Consider the following 21,003-nt stretch of genomic DNA (forward strand, 5'->3'; position numbering starts at 1 on the left):
TTTCTCCATATTATATATATTCTTCAATAATTAAAATGTCCATTTGAGCACAGTCATCATAAACTATGGTGCCCAAGTGTAATCTGAATAATCACCCCACACATTACCTTTAATTACTCTTGAAAATACAAAGTAAACTATTCATGAGTCAAATTTTCCATAAACTATTTAAAGATGATATAAACTATACAAAAAAAAACTTCAAGATAGATTACAAAGATAAGGAAGAAACATCTTCACACTGGCTATAGGTGCAAGCTATGGGGAAAAAAACTCTGTTTGCATTGTGAATCCCTAGCTTAAACCCCTGTGACAGAGCAAAATATCTCCATGAACTTCATAAGGGGGAGGCTCAAAGAAGGTGCAACATGCCTGAGCAGATAAGATGGACTTATAATCCACACTACATTTCAGAACTTCTGTTTATCAAAAGATACTGCTATTCAAAGTTTACAGAAAGGACATTTTAGGAAGTAAAACCACATCCAACAGTTGAAGTGATACTAAGGTGTCACTAACAGCTACTGTTTGAATATCCTCTCCAAACATCATGTTGAAATTGCCTTTGGAGGCTGGAGAGAGAGTTCTGCTAGTAAAGTGAAAGAGAGAGGAGGGGGAAGAAGAAGGAGGGGGGAGAAAGGGAGGGGAGAAGGGAGAGAAGGGGAACAGAATGAGGGAGGGAGGGAGGGAGGAAGGTAGAGGGTTGGGAGTAAATCATGTGTGGACACATAAAATCTGTAATCTCAATGTTGGGGAGACAGGCATAGGTGGATCCCTGAGGCTCACAGGCCACCAGCCAGCCTTCTCAACTTGTTGAGTTCTACACTAATGAGATATTCTGTCTCCAGGAAATAAAAAGTGGTCAGTTTCCAAGGAAGATAGCTGAGGCTATTATAACCTCCATAAGCACATGTATCTATGTATGCACACACCCATACAAATGTGCACATAAACATGCACACATGAGGGCTCCACTCTCATTAATGGACTAATGTCTTAACTGCAGGAGTTGCAGGTTGCAAATTCATAGAATAAAAATTCATACAAGTGAGCCTTAAACAAAGCAACGGAGGGAAAGTATCAAGATATGAACAGATATACTGCAAAAGGATAGATAGATCTGAACAAAAAAAAATTTAATTAAATGGTCTCATTAGTAATCAAAGTACGGCTATTTAAAACCACAGGGAAATATTACTCCACACTCATCAGAATGGCAAATTTATTTACTTATAACACTGGGGAATACACACAGGGCCTTAAGCATGCCAGACAAGGGCTCTAACATTAGCCTACATCCCAAGTCCCAGAATGTTATGTTGAAAGAGGCCTGAGCAGAAGCTGGCTCACAGTTGCCTCCTTGGCGTTGCTTCCTCCCCAGTGTGGGTTCACCCCTGGCCTCCCAGCTCGCTCTCCCTGTCTCTGTCCCACTCCCAGACTATCTGTCAGGAAGATCCTGAACACTCCCGAAGACCTCAGCCTCTAAGGCTTCCTTTACCCCCAGGCTAAGGAAAAGGCCTCTCTGCCTGTAACCCCTGTTCCCAGTCCCTGTGGCTGGGAGGAAACAGGGCTCGCTCCCCACACCTCTTTCCACACAGGCCAACAATACTCTCCATCGGGTGTTCCGCAGCCTCTAAGCCTTTTCATAGAAGGGCCTTGCATTGTGGCAGCTGTTGACATGGAATGTGCCAGGGTCCCAAACAGCCTCAGCCCAGGGCACTGTTCTTCCTCTCATGGTCGCTAGCAGCCCAGCCCTTCTACTGCCCTGGGCTTTGGCATCTAGTCCTTCCAGATGCTTCCAGGGCCCTCCTGAAAGCACCCACCCTTCTCTTCAGTTACCTCCTCTGGCTGGAAGGTAACAACACTGTCTTCCAGAGCCACTCTGGGGCCCATACTGGCTGTCTGAAAGCCTAAAGAGCAGCCTACAGCCAGAGCCCTGAGGGTTCTAGGGACTTGTCCATAGGAAGGGGTGGAACTACATATGCCCTGGGTGAGTCCCTGTGCTGCAGCCTCCTGAATCAGTTCATGGCACTGAGTGCAAAAGGTATTGGATACCTATCCCTCCCCAGGGCTTCACAAGACGTGTCTCCCTGAATAGACATGTCACTGGCCCAGACAAGCCCTGAACAGAGGGACCAGGAGAGCTGTGTTTGTAATGAGCTGCAGGGCCATTTGTCCCTCATTTTAAACTTTTTGTTGTTGTTGTTAAATTGTGAAATGATGGAGGAGTTTTATAGAAAATAAAGTTAGATGGGAGAAAAAAGAAAGAAAAACAAAAGACTGAAAACACCAAGTGTCTATGAGCGCGTATAGTCACATAACTCTCCTAAAATGTCAGGCAATGTCTGGAACAGAGACTTGCCACTCTAACAGAGAAAACCCTATTTCCATAAACAGACCAGACAGAAACACGAGGCATGTACACAACAGTGGAGGCCAGCCCTTTGTCTGTGGGATCTGATGCTAACCTAGTTAGTGTGAAAGCTGAACTGACTGTCCCACATGCACCTAGCAACAGAGGCAAAAGCAAAGAGTCCCAGTGAGGCACGTGCAGGACATCCCCAGGAAACAATCAATTTGCTTTCAAGCAAGAGGATAGAAATCGTCAAAAGATGTCTTTAAAGACACAAGAACTAGAACTCCACATGCATCTAAACATAACGGGGAAAATGATACTTCTACTGGAGAGACAGAGATGAAATAGTGATTGTACACCAGAAATGACAACAGCACTGACTCTTAAGAAAATAAATATAACTACTGTCTAGCCCATGAATCAGAAGTGGACAGGGGCTTCCTAGATTTTACAATAAACACAGCATATTAATGTAAGCAAAATTGATTATATAATTTCTTGGGGAACTGTGGGAGGAGAAGGGTAAGTGTGGTGGCTGTGTGTGGCAGAGAGCTGGAAAGGAACCTGGGGACCCTTTAAATACTGAGCATCACTCAAACCAGGGAATGACAGCATGACCATTGTGCAGATGTCGATGTAAATCTCAGCAAAACAGCTGGGAGAATATTCATGGCAGTGTTCTCTATAACAGAAAATCTACGGACACTCTGGGTATCTATCAATATAATAAGAAATCTTGTTATGGCTGTACAATAAAAATGAGTAAAGTGAAGTTACAGGCAACAGTTTTGGTGACTCACAAAAATAAATTGAACAAAAGCAGCCATATATGAAGGAATAGATGCTGTTAAAGCTCCACAGAGAGGAATTAGGTGATCGACAGTAACACACTAGCTTTAAGCCCTGGCACGGAAGAGAATAAAAATAAAAGAAGTTCCAGAGGCAGGAAAGATTAAAACCTGGCATTTGAAAAAAGGCTAGCAGGTTTGTTCATCCTGGAGGATGGGGTGCCTAAGCTTGGGGGTGGGACCTTGGGTGAGTCATTTGTCACAGCTCACTGACACGATTCTGATATGGCCACACACTTGTGCATACCAATTACAGTACAATGCAAAATGTTCAACTAGGATTAGGGGCTAACTTCCAGGATGAAATCTATGCCTCTGGGAGCTAGCTGCTTGGTGGAGTTACTCCAAATATCAAAAAAATGCCTTTATGGAATAGCAAGCTGTGTTTTCTTACCAGTAATGGAAATTGCAAATTTTATCAAGCCAAAGTTAACCAAATATATTCTGACTATCAGTGAGGAGCCTTGACTTAATCTGTTGAATCAAAATCATCGAACATAATTTATTTAATGCGACCTTAGAGTAAATACACTACTAGAAACCCTTTATATAAATCTAAAACTTGAAACCAACTGGAAAGCTAGCCTGTGCTTAGCTTCTCTCTAAAAACAAAGTGAGGTCTCCCTTCACACTCCCTCCCGATGGAGCAGAGACACCATCATTTCCACTTAAGGAAGAAGAATCTTTACAGACAATTTGCTTTCTGTTATCTAAAAGTCAATGCCCCCACGCCTAGCATCTCTCATGGGTGGCTTTCTTTTGCCATGACAACTGCAATTCCCTCTGCCAGCTGAGACAGGTCAACAGCCACAGCTTCAGACTGGCAGAACCTGTGGTCACCCCCTCTTCAAAGCCTTGCCCCCAGCCCAATCTTCCCTGTTAATTTTCAAGCCACTATCATGGGTTTTATAGAATCTTGTATTTAATTTCTGTTTGTTTTAATTAACTGTCTTTGCTTGTCAGTAGCTCGGATCTCGGGTTTCTATTTTAACTTCAATGTAACAATGTATGCCAAGGGCGGGGGGAAAACGGGGGTGGAAAATAACACACACACACACACACACACACACACAATTTTACAATACTTAGAGTGTTATATTTGCTAAAAGAGCTGATGCTGATTGTGATAAAGTAAATCACTAAAATGACCAGCAGGAGAATGGCTACTGAAAACCACCAAATGGGGGCTAGGATATCGCTCAGTGAGGTCTTGGCTTTAATCCCCAGCACTATCAACTGCAAGGGTATAAAAAGGACTTTTGTCTTATCTGTAAACACTACCTAACCGTGATTTTTAAGATAAATAAGCGGTAGAAAAGAGATTGTATCACTGTTTGGCCATGACAGGACTATTTCTCTTTCTTTAACAGCATGTCAGGGATGAAACAAGAGCTCCCAGAGAGCAGAAGCTCGGGGGAATGTTCTCAAGAGTGGCCTTGAAAGTTGTTATTTATAAGAAAGACTCCTGCAGTATAAGTGCCCATAATCCTCAGCTAGAATGATGAAAGAATTTTGGAAATTTGTATTCCAACACAGGTAAACAGGTTTGAGAGGGAGAAAAAAAAAGATCTGCCATAATAAATGTGGGTTGATTATGAAGCAGCACTGTAAACAGGGTTTAACCATGAACAACGGACAGTTAGATGCTCACCTAGATACTGACTGAAAAACAACTGGAAAGGCTGGAAGATGCAATCTGATGTTTCAAGGCACCAGGGAACTGTCAGGGCAGTAAGGAATCAGACACCTTGAAACAGGGCGGGGAACCTCAGAGAACGACAAACCTTGGTGCCTTTTCTAGGATCACATAGTGTGTCCTTAAAAGATTGTCAAGGAGACTAAACATTTGAGGATACCTTGAAAGAGCAACTGGTACAAAACAGGAGTTCAAGCTCACTGAAGAGAAGGAACATCCTGGTAAATTCTTCGGAATTCTAGCCCAGAATGTGTATGCAAGGAAGACTTTCAGGCACTAAAGATGATGCCTTTTCTTTCCACAGTCTCTAAATGGATGTTGGTTGCTGGCGTCCACAGGCTGGCAGCTAATCAGTGCAAGCCAGAATTGCGAACATGCTCACAGGCCCTTCAGATAATACCTATAATTTTCTACATACATTTTCTAGAACAAACAAATTTTCTACCTGGCTTAGAAGACTATACACCATGTTATTGAAAAGCCCAAAGAAAACCAGTAGGAACAGTAGGAACAGAGGCACAGTGTGTCTCAAACACCAGAGCCGTTGACTAGAGGCTGGTAATGCCATGATTCTTTGGTATGAATGTGTGTGTGTGTGTCTGTGTATGTATGTATGTATGTATGTATGTATGTATGTATGTATATGTACTTATTTTTATGTGTATGTGTGTTTTGCCTATAGGATTGTCATGTGTGTGTGTATGTGTGTGTGTGTGTGTGTGTGTGTGTGTGTGTGTGTGTGTGTTTCATTTTGAGCCACTGTTTAGGTTATAGGAATTGAACTGTTCCTCCAGAAGACCTTTAACTCCTGAGCCCTAGACTACTCCAGGTTGTGTGAATGATTCTTCCTAATGTATTATGAGTTTTAAGAGAAACTTGCAATAGAAAAAAATATATTAAAAAAAAGAAAGAAAGAGAATGTTGAAAGTGAAATCAATAGATGGGAAAAACAACATAACAGGAAGAGGACTGAACATGAGTCACGCGAGCCAGCAGCTGGGAAGAAGCTTAAAGAAACAGAAGAATGCAAAATGCAGGAAAAATTACCGAGTGGGGAGTACAGCAGTCACTCAATCTCGCCACTTCTGACACCTTGACCCAGGTCCGTTCTTACTGCATCCAGCTAATTTTCTACACTCAGAAATGCCAGGAGCACCCTATAATAACCAAAAAGGCTTCAAGACACAACTAAACATCACCTAGATGACAAAACTCTTCCTAAAAAAGGATGCACTGGTATAGATAAGGTAATTGTGTTTCAAGCACACAACAGCAATCCCAAAAGGAGTAAGGAGAAAGATAGAGCAGAAACCACACTTGGTAAAGGCTTTCCAAGATTTATAAAGGAAACCACAAAACAGAAGCAAAGTCCTACTTGAAACTGTTATTTGGGGCTGTCTAGGAAAGTCCCCAAACACATAGGCAATTGCTATTGTCTTTGGTTGTCTCCCAGGGTAGAAGGTTTTCCTATTGCTGAAGGCACCAGGGACTGGAGACCCCTGACCTGGAAGAAACATGAATACTTTATCCCTGAGAACTGCTTCTTGGTACCAGACAGTATTATTCAAGTTTCCAAAAGAAGGAAGCAACCAATGGTCCTACCCAGCTATGACCCCAATGAACCACAACAAGAAACAATATGGCGTGATAACCCTAAGGAAGCAGTAGTGGCACTAACACCCTGGAAATCACCAACAGCTCTTCGATTGGCATTATGACCCACTCAACAAGAGGGAATCATGCCTAATACTGGAAACCTAGCCAACAACCCACGGCTAGCGAAGTCATGAATCTTGGAGCAGAACCTACAACCCGTTCTTTACCAAATCAGCATAATCCCTAACTACCTTCTAAATATTTGTCCTCATATCCACAGATGAATGTAGTCCTCACCTGCATCAAGGAAATGTCTACAGTGGTATCCACTACAGAAAACCAAAACCCATCAAGATCTTGAGGGTGGATCCCAGTCCTGATGGATACATCATCAAACAATTCTGAACCTAAGGCTAAAGATGCATTGCAGAAGAGAGAGAGGAAAGATTGTGAGAGCCAGAGGACCACAGAATGTGTTGCGTCTCCTAGGAATGTCAGAAGCTATACTTGTAAACTTTCACCAACATGACTGCCCAAAGGTAAGCTGACCAAGGACAACCAGTAATAGATGTGCCAAAGTGGATAGGGGAAGCCCAGGAGGCCTCAACCTAAACAAAGAACTACAGGCAACTGAGGAATGCTGAAGGTGGGAGAAATGGTCTTCCCCAGAGAAGAGCATAGCAATCACTTATACAATTCCAAAGAGTTGGCCCTGAAAACATGCATACAAGTAATAGTATACAGACTGGGCACTTTATATCTGAGTGAGACAGACAGACAGACAGACACAGACACACACACAAACACACACACACACACACACACACACACACACACAGACAGACACACAGAACAATTAATGAAGAAAGAGACCATGAATTTGAAAGAGAACAAAAAGGAATATGTGGAGAATTTGGAGTGAAGAACAGCAATCAGACATCTTTACCACCTACCCCAGGGACAACAGGATACCTCATGACTAGCTGTCAAGATGTGACATTCCCACTGTCACCAGAAGTTTCATACCCCTCCTACCCCCCCTCCACGAGTCCATGCTCTACATTCCCTTATAAAAGGCCAGTCCCTCCTCCCTGTCCTCCTCTTCCGTCCACCCTTGCTCAGAGGCAACCTCTATACACCCCGTCCCCAATAAACCTCCCATATGAGATCTGTCACACAGGGTGACTTTATGGCATCCATCGCTTAGATCACAACAATTTCATTATAATTTCAAAAACAATAAAAAGGATCAGAACCATGAGTTAAGAACTTCCAAGCACAAAAGAGCAAGACAAAGCAAGCACAAATCTACACACTCATACACGTACTTGTTTAAAGAAAACAACAACGAAACAGAACAAAAACAACTTTAAAAACACCCAGAGGAAAGTACGAAAAAAGTACCTCAAAGGCTTAACATGGTATTCATTCATATGACCTCGGGGGGAAAAGCAGTAGAAATCAGAAACAAGGGAGTAACAGCTTAAAAATAGGAAACAGAGGCAGGCTGTGGTAGTGCACGCTTTTAATCCCAGCACTCCGAAGGCAGAGGCAGGCAGATCTCTGTAAATTTGAGGCCAGCTTGGTCTATAAACAGGGATCCAGGACAGCCAGGGCTACACAGGGAAACCCTGTCTTGAAAAACAAACAAACAAACAAATAAAAGACAGACAGAGAAGGGAGCAGGCTGATAAGATAGTTCAGGGGTAAAGATACTTGCCACTAAGCCTGGCAACCTAAATTCAATCCCTGGGACCCACTTGGTGAAAGGAAAGACCCAACTCTTGCAGCTTGTCCTCTGACTTCAACATGTATGCATACATTCATACACATACACCTACCTATATGTGTGGTATACATGCGTAGAGAGTAAACTATTGTAACAAAAATCTTTTAAATGTGGTAAACAATTTACCCACTCATATTTGAAAATGAAAGCATTATGAGTATATTTAGAGACAATGGAATTGTCTTGCCACTCTGAGATCTACACAAAGGAGCCTAAAGAGGAGAAGGTAATGGGTCTGCCAAGGAAGTCAAGGGTTTAGTAACAAAAGCAGCTGCCGAAATGTAAATGTATGAGTACATTCAGAAGGATATGTCAGAGGAGCTTGGACATCATCGGGGTCAGGGTTGTGACATGGGAAGGGCTCAAGCGAGGGTAACTGGGAGAGACTGAAGCAGGGAAGTCATCTAACTCTATTTTAGAGACATGTGCTAACATCTGCACAGTGCACAGAAAGAGCTAGGGCCTCCATTAGGCTCCATTAGCCAAGGATTCCTGCTGCAGCCTGTGGGTCACAGAACAGAGTTGTATGACTAACAAACTGGGAAAGGATGAGGAAGGAAAGAGAAGTGAGCACAGAGGCGCCACAGCAAACACTGAAAAGCTGACTTCAACCCAGCCGCTGCGCCCCAGTAAAGAAGAAAAGACAGGTGTTGTCAACTAAACACCATAGAACCCCACCACGCATTTCATAAAAGGGACACCATGATGATTTAAATAAAACGATTGTAAGTTATTTCTGAACGTACAAAAAGGAAGAGGGTGGATTATGCAGTGATTCTAGAGTTACATAATAAGAAGCAAACAACAGTCTTTATTTTACTACTTGGCCTCCTTTTCAAATTAATGCTGCTTAATATTCATCAAGACACCCAAAATGGTGTCTTACTACTTTAATTTTTAAGTATTTCTCTCCCGACCTATAAAAATGAAGAAAAGTCAGACAAAGCTGTCCCGGATGGCCTTAAGCAATGGTTATTTGGGTGATCCCCCCTCCCCTCAACTTGGTCTCTTTTAAATTTGATTTGGCTTGCTGTACAAAGCGTATCTTTCTTTTGTAATTTTAAGAAATGTCACTTATAGAAGCATTATTAGGTCAGCTTTCCAGTTCTGCATGTAATGAGCTAGGAATTCACCATTGTGTCCTAACAAGAAGTAAAAAGCTGAACAGACTAAAAATGAACCGTCTCTTGCCTACTTTGTAGGAGAGCGGAGAACCGAGGACACATAGCTGCGCTCAAGGTCAGAGAGAGACAAGGAGTCATGGCTACCCAGAGCAGACTCAGAGCAAAGGAGAATGGGACAGGAAAGCCTGGCTATCACTGAGTTACTGGGGACAGTGCAGATAACTGACAGTTAAAAATTTCACAGGAATCCCATAACATTGGGAGAATTACTGCCAGAAGCCTGACAAGGATCTCCAGCAAAGATACAGAATGTCTCCCTCTGGCTTCTAGAGGCAGGGGCACTTAGCAAAATACCAGAAATTCTTCTACTTAACAGTGTCTACCCTACAGCAGAATGATACCAGTTCCAGCCAGTCTTAGCCAGTTTGTCCCATCTAATGAGAAAGAAAATGACTGAAATAGTTGGTTCATAGTTGAGGGGCACAGGCTTAACAAAGGCTGCCACTTGATCACACAGTACAAAGACATTCTTCCTCTCTTCCCACACTGCACCATATCAGCAAAGGATAACTTACTGGAATGCTTCCATCCAGTCCAGTATATCTGGCTGTAAGAAAATACCAGAAAACACACTAAAAGGCAAAGGCTGAAACTTGAAGAGTCAGGCATGGCAGGGATGCTGGAACCAATGTTTTCAAAACCAGAAACAGACAACTGTTGTTAATGTGGAAGACCTGGAAGACAAAGCAGACCCCATGCAAGAACAGATAGTGACAAACACAAAGGAAAATCCTAAGGAAGAATCCAAGGGCATGCAGGCTAAGGTCCAAAACACGGTAAGCAAAGTGAGAAGTGCTTCCACAGAGTCACGCAGGAGAGTGTGTAAATGACAGACCACATCCATAGAAACCTTGTGAAAAATTATCAAGAGAATAAGTGTTGTAGGTAAGCTAGAAGAATAGCATGTAAACAACAGAAGTTAGAATGTATACATTAATCCAAAAAAATGTAAGGAGTCACTTTGGTTTGACTGTCTAAATGCACCAACTACAAGAAATAAAGTAGATGAAAAAGAGAAATCCAACTTTGCATTGTCTATAAGAAACATTATTAAATATGAAAAGCCAAAGAAATTAAAAGTAGAAAGAAGAACATATACTGTGCTGATGGTGCATTTAAGAAACATAGTAACACAAGAACTCAAAGCAAGCCATGTTGTCAGGGGTAGAGGCTATAGATGCATAAGAAAAGGGGAGCCAATGCTTCAAGAAGACACACAATCCTTGATGTATACCTAACAATCTATTATGACAGCTGAATGCCTTTGTTAGAAAACACACAGATGTGCTTCTCACACTGCCATACACTTGTAATGTTAGAACTGAGGCCAGTCTGGGCTACACAGCAAGACCATCTCTCTCTCTCTCTCTCTCTCTCTCTCTCTCTATATATATATATATATATATATATATATATATATATATATATATATATATATATAAAATCACAAAAGGAATAAAAGCATCTGTGCTGCAGGCAGAAAATCAGTCAAGGACATAGTTGGATTTGAGATCACCCATCAGCTGGATACAATCAATCTCTATAGAAGAATTCTTCACCAGATAAATGCATATTCTTAAGATGACATGAAATATTCGGTGAAATAAAGAGCTTTTTAACTGCAACACACTGTAGCACCCTGTGACACAATTAGAAGAACAGCAATAAAAAAAATAAAATAAAAAAAAAAAAAAGAAGAACAGCAATTCCACAGTCTGTGCTCAAAATCTACCGTGGAATTAAACTAGAAACCAGTAACAGGAAGACACCTAACGACACTCCTTACCAGACACACAGAGATTTAAAGACCATGGCTCTATAAGCATGCGTGAAAAACAAATGTCAAAAAAAAATATTTTAACTAAATAAAAATAAACATAACTTTTCAAAACTCCTAAGACAGGACTGAGCCCAGGCTTGAAAGGAAATGTATAGCACTGAAGAGCTTTTTAAAGGAAGAGATACCTAAAATTAATAATGTTTCTACTTTATGGGGAAGGACAAATTAATAAATCTAAATCATAATTATAAGAGAAGTAAATTAGTTTGAAAACAGGAAATCAATAGACAAAATTAGCATTACAAACTGGTCTTTTGAAAAGATCAATGGAATTGACAAGCCACCAGCTAGAGTAGAAAAACAAAGAGACCCAGTCGGCCATCAGTGGGAGGAGAGGCCCTTGGTCTTGTGAAGAATTATATGCCCCAGTCCAGAGGAAGGCCAGGGCCAGGAAGTGGGAGTGGGTGGGTTGGGGAGCAGGGTGGGGGAGGGCATAGGGGACTTTCAGGATAGCATTTGAAATCTAATGAAGAAAATACCCAATTAAAAAAACAAAGAGAACATGAATTACTACTATCAGAAATGGGGAAAAAGGTCACCATTCCAACCCTATGACATTAAAATGATTTAAACTAATATATGAATAAACATATGCTCACAAATTTGATAGCATAAATTAACTGGACCTTTTCTCTTAAAAAAATAATTTGTCAAATTATACACATACATATACCAATGAGAAAAAGGGGGGGGGACAAATAGATTGGTATTTATTAAAGAAATTGAATCAATTCCTTTTTTTCAGGAAGAAAAAAAGAAAAACCTACCAGGCTCAGACATTAAGAAAAATACACTAATTTTCTTGTATGTCTTTGAGAAGGCAATGAAGGAATATTCCCTGTATAATTCTGTGAAGCCAGGTGACTCGTAAGCCCAGATATAAAGGTTTCCAACAATGGGACCTTCAAAAAGACTCAGATAGTGACAGTGCTTGATAGCACGCCGAATGGCCTGTGTTGTATCCTAAAACTCACACAGTGGAAGAAGAAGATAAATTCCTACAAGCTGTCTTCTGACCACCATATGAGCACTATGGTGCATGCACACACACACACACACACACACACACACACACACTAAGCAAATTTTTTTAAAAAAAAAAAAAAGACAACAGGAGCAAACTGTACCTAAACAATGTAAAATAGAATTGTCATGGGATTTATTCCAAATGTAAGAATGTGGAACACTCACATATGAACTAGTGCAATCTATCACAGCATTCAGCCAAAGAATAGCAATCCCACTAGCATCAATAGATACAAATAAGCCTTTGAAAAATGTTCTATATTCATTTATAATATAAAAAACAACTAAATAAATTAGAAATTCAGAAGGACTTCCTAAATTAGATAAAGAGTGCTAACAAAAAATTACAGCAATTTATGACTACTAGTAACAAACTCAAAGCTTCTCTTTCAAGGACAGGAGCAAGGCCAAAATGTTTTTCCATTACTCCTCTTCAATAGCATAAGGCACAAAAAGGAAATAATAAAGGTATACACACTGGGAAAGAAAAAATAAGATAGCTTGTGCCTGCAGGCGACATGACTGTCAGGCAATAAAATCCAAAGGAATCAGTAAATAAAGTCCCAAGAAAACTTTATGTGGATATTGGAAAATTAATTCTGAAGCTTATACATAAAAGATCTAGAATATCAGTGACAAACAATCTTGGGGAGTGATGCGTTTCAACTTTAGGACTATTAGACTCCTGATCAAGGGAATGCTGTCCTGATGAGAGGACACACAACAACATGGTTGAACAGAACCATGAGCCCCAAAATAAAACTGTATGAACAATCATGACAAATACTTTAAAATAAATAATATAAAAATGGTTATCTGTATACCAAAAAGTATATAAACTTTATACCTTTCACAAAAATAACTCAAAACAGATCTGATCTAAATCAATGTGAAACTGTATATATCCTAGACTAACAAGGAAAACCCACAAAAGCCAAATTTTTTAAAGACATAATTTGTAGGACAGATTTCACAAAAATTAAATTTTTCTGCTGTGTAAAAAATATTGTCTAAACGAATGGGCAAACCAACGATCATACACATTCCAAATAACATCTGATAAATGAATGTTTTCAAATATATGCAATAATAGGAAAAAGATCTTATTACAAAAGGGGATCAAAGATTTTAACAGACATTAAAGAAAAACAGATGGCAAGGAATTCCATGATAAGATGTTCCGCACCTTATATCGGCAAAATACAAATGAGAGAGTAAGGTACCACCACACAAGTGTTAGAATGAAGAAATCCTAAAACTCCAACAGTACCAGACACCGCTATGGACATAGTAACAGGGATGCTCACTGACTGCTAATAGGAAGATTTGCCTGAGTGTTCAGTTCAAAGTGGAACAAGCCCTGACCATTAGTCTTGTCAAGTGCTCTTACTGATATTTTCCAAAGGGGATTAAAAACATAAGTCTGTAAGAATATAAACACGGCCATCACAGCTGCTTTATTCATAGTTGCCAAAATTTAGGTGCAAAGATGTGCCTCAATAGATGAAATGATAAAGAAGCAGATATAATCACAATGCTCTATTATTCAACAGAAAAGAAACAAGCAGCGTATCATAAAAAAAAAGGGGGGGGGTGTTTGAAATGCCTGCTACTAAGTACAAAAAGAAAACATGAAAAGACCACAGAGAGATTCTTCTACTTATGTGACATTCTGGAAAAGATATTTTTGAGAAGTGTAGTATGTGGTGTGTTATATAGTGTGTGTAGTGTACATTTTGTTGTAGGTGTGTGTATGTACACAAGGAGGCTACAGGTCAACCTCCCATGTTATTTCTTTAATGGGCTCTTCCTTTGTTTTGGACACAGGGGTCTCTCACTGAACCCGAAGCTCATAGGTTCCGCTAATCTGGCCCACTAATAAGCTTCAGAGATCTGCCTGTCTTACTCCCTACAGCCCAAGTACTGAGAGAACAGGTGCCAGGCCCAGCTTCTTGTGTGTTCTGGGGATCAGAACCCAAGTCCTCATGATTGCTTGGCTAGCAGTTTACCAGCTGAGCTAACTACCCAGCCCCCTAGAAAGGAAAATTATACAAATAGTGACTATACCAGTGGCTGTAAGGGTTGGAGGGAAAGATATGGAGCAAAAAGGAATCTCAGTTAAGATTTTTAAAGCAATGTCTCAATTCTGTATGTGCTCCAGTGGTAGACACGAGTGTGTCATGATTCATTTCTCCAAGGCCACAACGACACTGGTGAGAATGTGAAGTGTGGCCTGAGAGTGATGCAGACATGTCAACACAGACTCAGCAGGCTTCACAAATGTCCAACCGTACAGAAAACACAGATGAGAGGAGGTTTGGGAAGGGAAACAGACCTCTGTACTTGTTGTGAACCTAGAAGTGCTCTTAAAAAAAAAAAAAAAAAAAGGTATCAAAATAAGTTACAGTAACTCTGATTTTTCACTTTGGTCAATTCTGCTTAAACATGCCATATGTTTTTTATTTAGAGTTGCAGCACATCTAGTGAATGAGAAGCACGAAATCTGTTGAATGTAACCAGGACACTAACAGCACTTCAAATAAACCCCAAGCTCTCAGAAACTGGGCTCCACACCATGCCTGCCCTCTACAGGAGCAAACTGAAATGTGCCACCAGTCCCACTGTCTCATGAATAAAGCTTCCAGAAAGCACTATAATCCTAACATCTATAAAATTCTAAAATTCATGCATGCATAATTATGTTTTATACTTGTGTATAATTGCATATTGATTCGTATTATTCATTCTAAACATATCACCTTCTGGAGATGGTCTTATAACTGCATATTTATTTTATGCAAGTGAACATTAAGGATGGCCTTTAGATGCATGGGCCCAGGTAAATGACCAAGCAGCAGCAGAGGAGAAATATTATAAAAAAACCAGCGTCAACTTAGAACCCTCCATCTACAAGTTCTCAGAATGATTTCCTATGCATTACCTCACTCTCAGCCCAGTGAACGTTAAATTAAGAATCACTATTTACCTGAGTAAACATTAGGAATAAGGGAGCACTTTCACCTAACTGACCCTGCATGCACATGAATACATGCACATGATGCTTATAAACAACTATGTACTATGGATGGTATATCCAAAAAGAATCTCCTTCTCTACACTTCCATAGAGGCCATGCTGTGCTTGACCCTGGTTAGTTTAAATGTGTCCCCAAATGTCCATGCATTAAAATGTTTATTTGCTAACACTGTAAGGTTGTGGTGAGCCTTAATGACTAGTGTATAAGTCCTGGGGACAGTGTCCTATAGAATTAATGTCTTTCTCATGGGACTTAGTTAATTCTCAAGAGATTGGATCAATTACCTCAAGGAGCACAAACAACTCAAGGCTGCCCCTGTGACCAGCCTCATTCACATGCGCCCCTGTGCCCACCCTCTTTCGCATGTGCTCACTTGCCCTTCTGCTTTTTGCTGAGGTGAAGCAGCAGAAAAGCTCCCACTAGAACCTGAGTAGATGTCATGACCATGATCCCGGACTTTCCAGTTTCTAGAACCAGGAACCAAAATAAACGGCTTTCTTATAATTTACAATCTTGGCTATTTTGTTAAAGCAACAGAAAATAAACTAGCAAAGATCTCTGTATCCTTGCCCAAATTTTCTTTCCTCCCTGGCCTGCCCCACATTTTTTAATCTTCTAAATATAGATCCTCATACTTCCCGCCCCTGCGGGAAGAAATTTGCCATGTCTTCCCACTCTCTACCGAATGCCTCACCAAGGGGATAGCCAAATAACTAGAACAGACCACAGTGGCTACAGCAAATCCTCTAAAGACCCATGTTTTATCTTTAAAACATATGCACATTTTTCTCATTCTAATCTATAATTCATACTTATTGGATTTAATAAAAAGCTATGGTTAGAATGTTTCCATTTCTAGGAAGACGGGCTCTGGCAAGCTGGTCTGATAGGTCTTCAAAGTCCCGGGATGCCTACCTCTTCAAGCACAGAGTCTGTGGCACTCAGGTAGATCACAAGTCAGTCTGTGAGTTCTGTAGCATATTCAAGACATTTTACACACTAGCCCTTTCTACCAGAGAAAAATCACATACTTTTTTTTTAAAGCATACTAGAAGAAAGGTTGATAAGAACTATTTATGGATTGAGCAGTCCATGGAAACACCTAGTTGAAGGCAGGGAGCTAGGACCTTATGGAAACACCTTGCTAAAGGCAGGAGTCAGGATTTCATGGAAACACCCTGTTGAAGGAGTGTCTCCACCCTTACATTTACAATCTCCCTTCCCTCTGTTTCCATTACTTGGGAAAGTCTTCCGACTTTCTCTATCTGGGAAACTCCTATTGAAAATCCAACCTCTTGTTCTTTGAAACCACCTCAGCCACTGTCACTGGGAAAAAATGTTTCTCAGTGTGAAATCTGCAGCACTTAGAAAACTATGTCAGATTGCATCACATGTGAAAATCTTAGATTTTCTTCTTAGTCTTAGATCCAATCAGATCATGTTGCCTCTAGAGATGAAAGTCTTCTCTTATTCATCTGTAAAATTTCAGAGCCTAACAAGGCTTACACTGGGAGCCCTATAAACACAGGTGGAACATGGTGATGGTGCAAACCATCTTGCATGAATAAAATGTATATGTGGCATCATATGCCATCTATGCATCCCTGAAGGCAGGACATTTTGCTGAAAAGGGGGGGGGGAGAACAATAATAAGTTGGAGGCAATAAACTCTAGACTACAGAACAATAGGGTGGAATGAGCAAAATGACCCCCTAGAGATGAATTTGTAAAGAGATTCCACCACAGGAGAAGACTCATAGCCCTCAGGAGAGCTGGTGCCTCTGTCCAGAGTGCCTCTGTCCAGAGTGCCTCTGTCCATGGTGCTGAGATTTCAGCAAGAAAGGCCTGGCTCTGTTTCAAAAACTGGGCAGAGCCAAACGGGATTAGAATACAAATGTTTGCATATTTCCTTGTGCCTGATGTAGAAACCTCCTTCTCACCCAGGAGCTTAGGACACACATATTCAATCAGCTACAGTGTACCCAGTTTAAGTAGATCAAGCTGGCTCTGTCCTACAAAAGTAAGTTACCAAGTCCAAAAAGCTTGTGATAGGCAAAGGGCATGCAAAGTCACTCCATTTGCATTTTCCTCAGCAGACTGCCTGCAATCTTTGGGCATCCTTGGGTAGGTGACCACACCTCTCTAGGAATAGACTTCATGACCTCTGAATGAAGTCACTACATAATTAAGATGGAGTAAGCTTTCAGCGAATTATCAGCGTGTGGCATGAACTTCTCTTTTTTAATCCTCTCAAAACCCGTGAAGTGGATATGATTGTTCTCATTTTACACATGAGAGAGCATGGCTGAGGAAAGTTAAGTAGCTTTCTCAAGGCCACTCCACAAACATGCAGCATTGCCTAGTGAAAAGTTCAGTATGTCCACAGCTAGACCTGAGGCCAAGGGGAGACTAAGATGTTCCCAAACCTCAATCTCCCCTTGACCTCTGTTCATGACCCTCTTCATGTGTTTTGTTGTTGTTGTTTTGTTTTGTTTTGTTTTGTTTTTTCCTAACTGATATGGCAATGACTTAAAAGTTTATAATTTGTTGTTTTAATTTTTTTATAGTTGTATAACATAACTAAGTTTTTCCACATCATTAATCCTAGCTTACAACTTTAACTTCTACAAGACAGCAAGCCTTATAGACATATTAACCAGATTTCTAGAGTCCTTTCCTTTTCAATAAGCTTGCAAGGCCTGCTCCATTTCTTTACATAAGCTCTACAGCTGACTAACCAGAAAGCTTACTGCCCAGCCAGAGGCTGCTATGAAACACACAATGAGGCAGGCTTGCCAAAGCAGACCCTGGGCAAGTAGGGACAGAAGAAGTCATCTCACTGTGTGACTTTTATGGAACATGTTAGCCTAGCTATTTTACCGTTCCTTGTATACTTTTTGCAACAAAATAACTATAATTATATAGTTGACTTTAAGGAATCTTGATTTTTTTTTTTTTACCTCATCATGTTGACCAGTGAAGTATGTAGGTGTCCACCATTCTGTTAGCAGGGAAGCCAAAGCTCAAGCTGTTTACGAAACTTCCCAAAGTCAACCACCGAGATACCAGCAAAGCCAGAAGCAACAAGAACAACGTCTCCACGACTTAACTGAACTGTCCTGTAGTTCTTCCCTACCCCAAATGCCCAGGAGCCTTTGCAGCTCCTCACCCTCACTCCTTCCCTCTGAACTATGTTCTGCTCCATGGCAGAATCTCCTCACTGTCTGTCACTCGGACTCAAACCAACAAGATTTCTTCTTCTTCCTTTCCTGTAGTCTGTGCTCTGTAAACTTAGAAAACAATCGTCCACAAGACAGCAGCTGTCTTCTACATCTCTCTTGATAAATCCCCCCACCACACACACACACACACACACACACACACATTGTGCACAAACTTAATAAAGTAGGATTCTGTCATGGGAGGAGATGCAGATTTAACGGGTATATAGTATGAAGTAAGAAGCCATTCATCATGAGAACTAACTAGATTAAAAGGAACAGTCTAGGAGTGGAGGCAGGAGTGGGAAGTACCGCCTGCCATGTACCAAGTTCCTTTGGTACCTCTTTGCTCTCACAGTAGTCTCTCCTGATGAACACAAACATCCCTTGCTCCAGCCTTACCCACCTAGAGAACAGACACTGGAACACTTTCTAAGTATTGGCATCGTTTGGAAGACTCTACCTATGAAAAAAATCGTAAAAAGTAGCCCAGCTGGCAGAAGAAAAAACAAGCTGTCACAGATACTGCAGGGGCGTGGCGCCTAAACCCAGTGGCTTGCTGCAAGGGGTCCAGGGGACTGCTACTAGCTGCCTGGACTTCTCCAAAAAGGATCGCCAGCAACTGTCCTCTCCACAAAATAAAACCAATGACCATCCCCCTAATGGGAACGCTTCTAAACACCTACAGTTGGCCTTCTCCCCAGACAGTTTGGCAGCCGAAAAGCCAGGCCCCCACCAAGGCACTACGCAGTCGCTAAAGAGGAAGAAAAGCTTGTAAGTGCCTAAACTATTCCGGGCGCAGGGCTGCACTAGTTTTCTCTCTAAGGGAGTCTGAAAGTGACCAAGGAAGCCTATTCCTGCTACTGACTCCCAGCTTGGGAAACTTTGGCCGGGAGTTTCTAGCTAAAAGAAAGATGCGACCCAAGTACCCATGCACAGGTGGCTGGGGGTCCTGCCCGAAGCGCAACATGATCCGGGACAGGAGGGTGTGTGGCCCGAGCGCCCCGCCAGACTCACCACATCCATGATCTGCAGGAGGCTCAGGGAGAAGTACACGGTGAGCGGCTGCGAGTCGTTGGCCACCGGCCTCTCCAGCGGGTTGTAGTTCTTGACCAGCTCCTTGTACAGCCTCCTCTGGAACTCGCCTTGCAGGGACACTTAGGAAGCAGAGCGCCCAGCGGGCCTCAGCACGGGGCCGCCACCCGGCCCCGGAGCTTCTCAGCCCCGCCGCCCAGCAGCAACCCGGGACCACCCGCCCTCCCGCCCGCCCGCCCGCCCGCGGGAGCCTGCTCCCCGGAGCCAGCCCCGGGGAGTACGGCCGAAGCCGGGCTGCGGTTACCGTGCAGCAGCGCCGCGGCCAGAGCCAGCCAGATGCCTCCCCGCCCGCCGCACATGTCGCCGGTGCCGCCGCCACCGCGTCCCGCCGTCCGCCGGGGCCGAGCTGGCGCTCCAGCCGCCTCCTCTCCTTTAAAGCGCTGCGCGCACCCGCAGCCGCCGCGCGCCCCCACACGTGACAGCGCGCCCTCGCCTCGCGAGCGCTCTCTGAGCCGCGCAGCTCCGTGGCCGCCCCGGGAACTGCATCCCTGCGCAGCTAGTCGATGGCCTCTGACCCCAAGCTACTTGCTCCTGCTTCCAACTGTGTGCTGTACTCACACCAGTAACCATTTCCAGACCCAGTCCTCCGGGACTCGCTCTGGTGTCAGAATCTGTGTCGCAGACTTAGGAAGTTTCTCCAGCCAGACAAGGTAGACCACGCAGGAATAAGCCCGTGTCTTCCCTGCAAGACCTGGTGTTTTAGGCGATCAGCTCTTTCCTGAGACTTTCTATGGGAGAGCTAAGCTAGACAAATACATGGTGTGATATACTATACTTTATCAGCAGAGAACCTGACCTAGTCTCACTTTCTTTTAAAACAGATTCAGAAAATTGAAACATTTACGCCAATCCCTTGCTGGAAAGACAAGCCAAAACTTGATTCTGTCGGCCTCTTTGATTCAAAAAACAGCAAATGAACAAGGAAGGGCTGAGGGAGATCAGCCACAGAGTCTCTAGTCCAGAGGTATCTATCTTCCTTGCTGCCATATTGGGAGGATGGTACTGATGAGAGCAGTCAGAAGTGAGTGAGGCTATGTCCCATTAGTCCCCGGAAGTACAGAAAGCACACCTTGAAGACTACTCGGGATTCCGTTAGCGGATTCTGTCTTCTTCACAGACTCCATAACACCTGTGTCATCAGACTGTTGTTCCTATGGATTAGAAAGTACAACACTAAGAAAGAGAGATAGGCTTATCAAAAAAGTGACTAATCTGGAAGTGGTGAGAAGGGGATAGTGAGCCCCGCTGCTTGGTTTGCAGAAGCAGTGGCACGCAATGCCCTGGAAATGAGTATCTTGAAGGACTCCCATGTTGA

The 21,003-nt window shown here is 42.3% G+C and overlaps 1 protein-coding gene across 1 annotated transcript in view; it reads right to left on the reverse strand.

Annotated features, from left to right (window-relative positions):
* The window catches only part of Chrna7 (cholinergic receptor nicotinic alpha 7 subunit), a 115,701-nt gene extending 95,667 nt beyond the window's left edge, over positions 1–20,034 (reverse strand). Inside the window, exons 1-2 of the mRNA XM_021200421.2 lie at positions 19,933–20,034; positions 19,611–19,750 (exon numbers count right to left, since the gene is read on the reverse strand). Of these exons, the coding sequence (XP_021056080.1) occupies positions 19,611–19,750; positions 19,933–19,987 (195 nt within the window). The 5' untranslated portion in view covers positions 19,988–20,034. The remainder of the gene's footprint in view (positions 1–19,610; positions 19,751–19,932) is intronic.
* Positions 20,035–21,003: the final 969 nt, after the last annotated feature.

Source organism: Mus pahari, chromosome 1, assembly GCF_900095145.1.
Source record: "Mus pahari chromosome 1, PAHARI_EIJ_v1.1, whole genome shotgun sequence".
In the NCBI taxonomy this organism is placed as follows: Eukaryota; Metazoa; Chordata; class Mammalia; order Rodentia; family Muridae; genus Mus; species Mus pahari.